The sequence below is a fragment of the Argentina silus genome (assembly GCF_951799395.1).
Source record: "Argentina silus genome assembly, chromosome: 9".
NCBI lineage: Eukaryota > Metazoa > Chordata > Actinopteri > Argentiniformes > Argentinidae > Argentina > Argentina silus.
Window position 1 is genome coordinate 19,281,356 of NC_139663.1, and position 2,500 is coordinate 19,283,855.

A 2,500-nucleotide genomic window follows, 5' to 3' on the forward strand; every position below is an offset into this window, starting at 1 on the left:
CCCGACCATCCCAATTGCCGGGGGAATTAGACTAATAAATCAAGAGGGGCGTTTCGCCTTCACCCCTCGTTTTAGGAACAGAGCGAAGGATAAGTGAGGGAAGAAAGGGAGCGGGGGGGGTGGGGAGGGGGGGGGGGGGGGGAATCAAGGAGGCAAGGGAAGTAAATCAGGCACTTTTTCAGACGGCCCCCCCCCCCCTCCCACCCCCCCACCCCCGGAGAGGTCATGAGACCGTCTGATGCAGTGGAGCAGCGTCTCAATCCTCTAAAGTGGCTTTGTTTCCTTAATCATGACACTGATTCCCCCCATTTAGCTTCTCTCTGAACTTTTCTCTCCCGCTCAAATCGACTTCGTCTTCTCAATTTATTTGGCCATTGACACTGGAGGAGAATCCGCCTCTGGGTCTGGCTGTCACCTGTCCAGTTTCTATAGATACAAGTAATCAAAAATAGATTCAAATCCAGAAAGGGTCAATCTGGGATTGGGTACATCCATTTTGGGATTTTAAATGACCAATATATAGCCATTGATTCTTGAAGAATATAACTTATAAATGCCTCAACAGTTTAGTTCAACTGTCTTACCACATGAGAAACCGAAATACAAGCTTGTTTTACTCCATTGTTTGTAACAATGTAATTGTAAACAGACACTGTATAGCTTCAAAACATGGCTAAAATGATTATTTTATCTCATGGATGGTCGGTCCTTGCATCCACAGCTCTGTCTATGAATCTGAGAGTGGTTACATTTCTCCAGCCCCGTCCCTCAGCTGTTTACCCAAAAAGGCTAGCGGTGAGCCCGCTTTGTTGTTGTTTGAATCCCAGATTGCCCCTTTAATTGATCAGTCTCTATAGATAAGCACAGATGAAGGAAAGCTGAGCAGGAAAGGAAGCCACGTTGTGGATTGGGACGCAGCCAGAGGGAGAGAGGAGCAGCTTACCTGTCACTGTATGCAGCAGCTGTGGCTGCAGCAGGCTGAGCATATCGGTAGGCAGCGTAACCACCCTGAAAATACACACACACGCACGCACGCACACACACACACACACACACACACACACACGCACGCACGCACGCACGCACGCACGCACACACACACACACACACACACACACACACAGATAGAAGGACGGTTACTCTAAAATACACATCTTTTCATATGAAGCATTTTTTGCTACACATATAATGACAACGTGACAACAGAAATGTGATGTATGTATAACCGAATACACATGAAACGTTTTGAAATGTGTAGAAATCTATATTCAGATATTCATGTTGCCATTATTACTGTGATGTGCAGCATACATTTGTGTCAGAGTCAATTGTGTTTTCCTCTAATACATGTATCTGATTTACAGGAAAACTGGAACATATTTTCTATTTGTTATTGAGGATGAACAAAACATCGGTGACACGATGACTTATTTGTGCACAAAGAATGCTAATTAGTGAATATGTGTAACCATACTGCACTGTGCCATCAGCTGTTCAATTAAGCAAATGCGACACACACACACACACACACACACACACACACACACACACGCATATGCACAGGCGCACACACACACACACACACACACACACACACACACACACACACACACACACGGGCTGGTGTGCAGCCATGCAGTGATCGTCAGTCTGTGAGCACAGCAAGACTCCATGTTCAACCAACCACAAGGTCACGGCAACCTAAACACATCCAACAACTGAGACCAGCATGCTCTTCACCACACACACACACACACACACACACACACACACACACACACCCACACACACACACACACACACACACACACACACACACACACACACACACACACACACACAGGGAGAGCAGCAAGCAGTGAGTGTTCCTGATGTCTGTCAAATACAGTCAAGATGGCCTCCTCCACACACTTCCCGCAGTGCAACACACATTTTTTTTTTTCAGTGCATCATTTCGGGTTAATTTTGAAAAAAAAGATGACTAATTCCAATCATTTCTCGCTCCTGTGGTCGTGTGTGGAGGTCATCGTCTTTACACACATTCACCATGATCGTAAAAAAAATAGGAAAAAGGTGCACCCCCCGTACTCTATGATCCCTGTGTCTTTATGACCCTTGACCTATTGATCCACTCATCATAGAACCTACGAATGTCCAGGAACCTGAACAGTACGTGGACATATCAGGGTAGAGATGCTAAGTGGCATCCTTGGGACTAACCTTGGGACCCTAACGCTAACCCTAACCCTAACCTTGGGACCCTAACCCTAGCCCTAACCCTAAGCCTCTTAACTTCAACGGAGGTGACATCAGGGGCTGGCCGTCCCAAGCCTCCCGCTTTAGCATTTCCTGTCGTCTCAGTAGCCTGACGTGACTGACACGATGACCTACGACCTCTCTCCGATTCATTCTCTTTCCTCTGACTCCCTTCCCAGGAAGCCATTCAGCTGCTGCTCTACGGTTCGTCTTCCCTGCGACGTACCGCTGCGTTGACCCCCCC

General features: G+C 47.0%; 1 protein-coding gene across 4 annotated transcripts in view; it reads right to left on the minus strand.

Moving 5' to 3' along the window:
* The window catches only part of rbfox1 (RNA binding fox-1 homolog 1), a gene marked incomplete at its 5' end in the record, with an annotated part of 64,556 nt that overhangs the window by 13,333 nt on the left and 48,723 nt on the right, over window positions 1-2,500 (minus strand). For all 4 annotated transcript variants that reach the window (XM_083677136.1, XM_083677135.1, XM_083677138.1 and 1 more), the window contains one exon: window positions 944-1,008. In XM_083677136.1, the coding sequence (XP_083533262.1) occupies window positions 944-1,008 (65 nt within the window). The remainder of the gene's footprint in view (window positions 1-943; window positions 1,009-2,500) is intronic.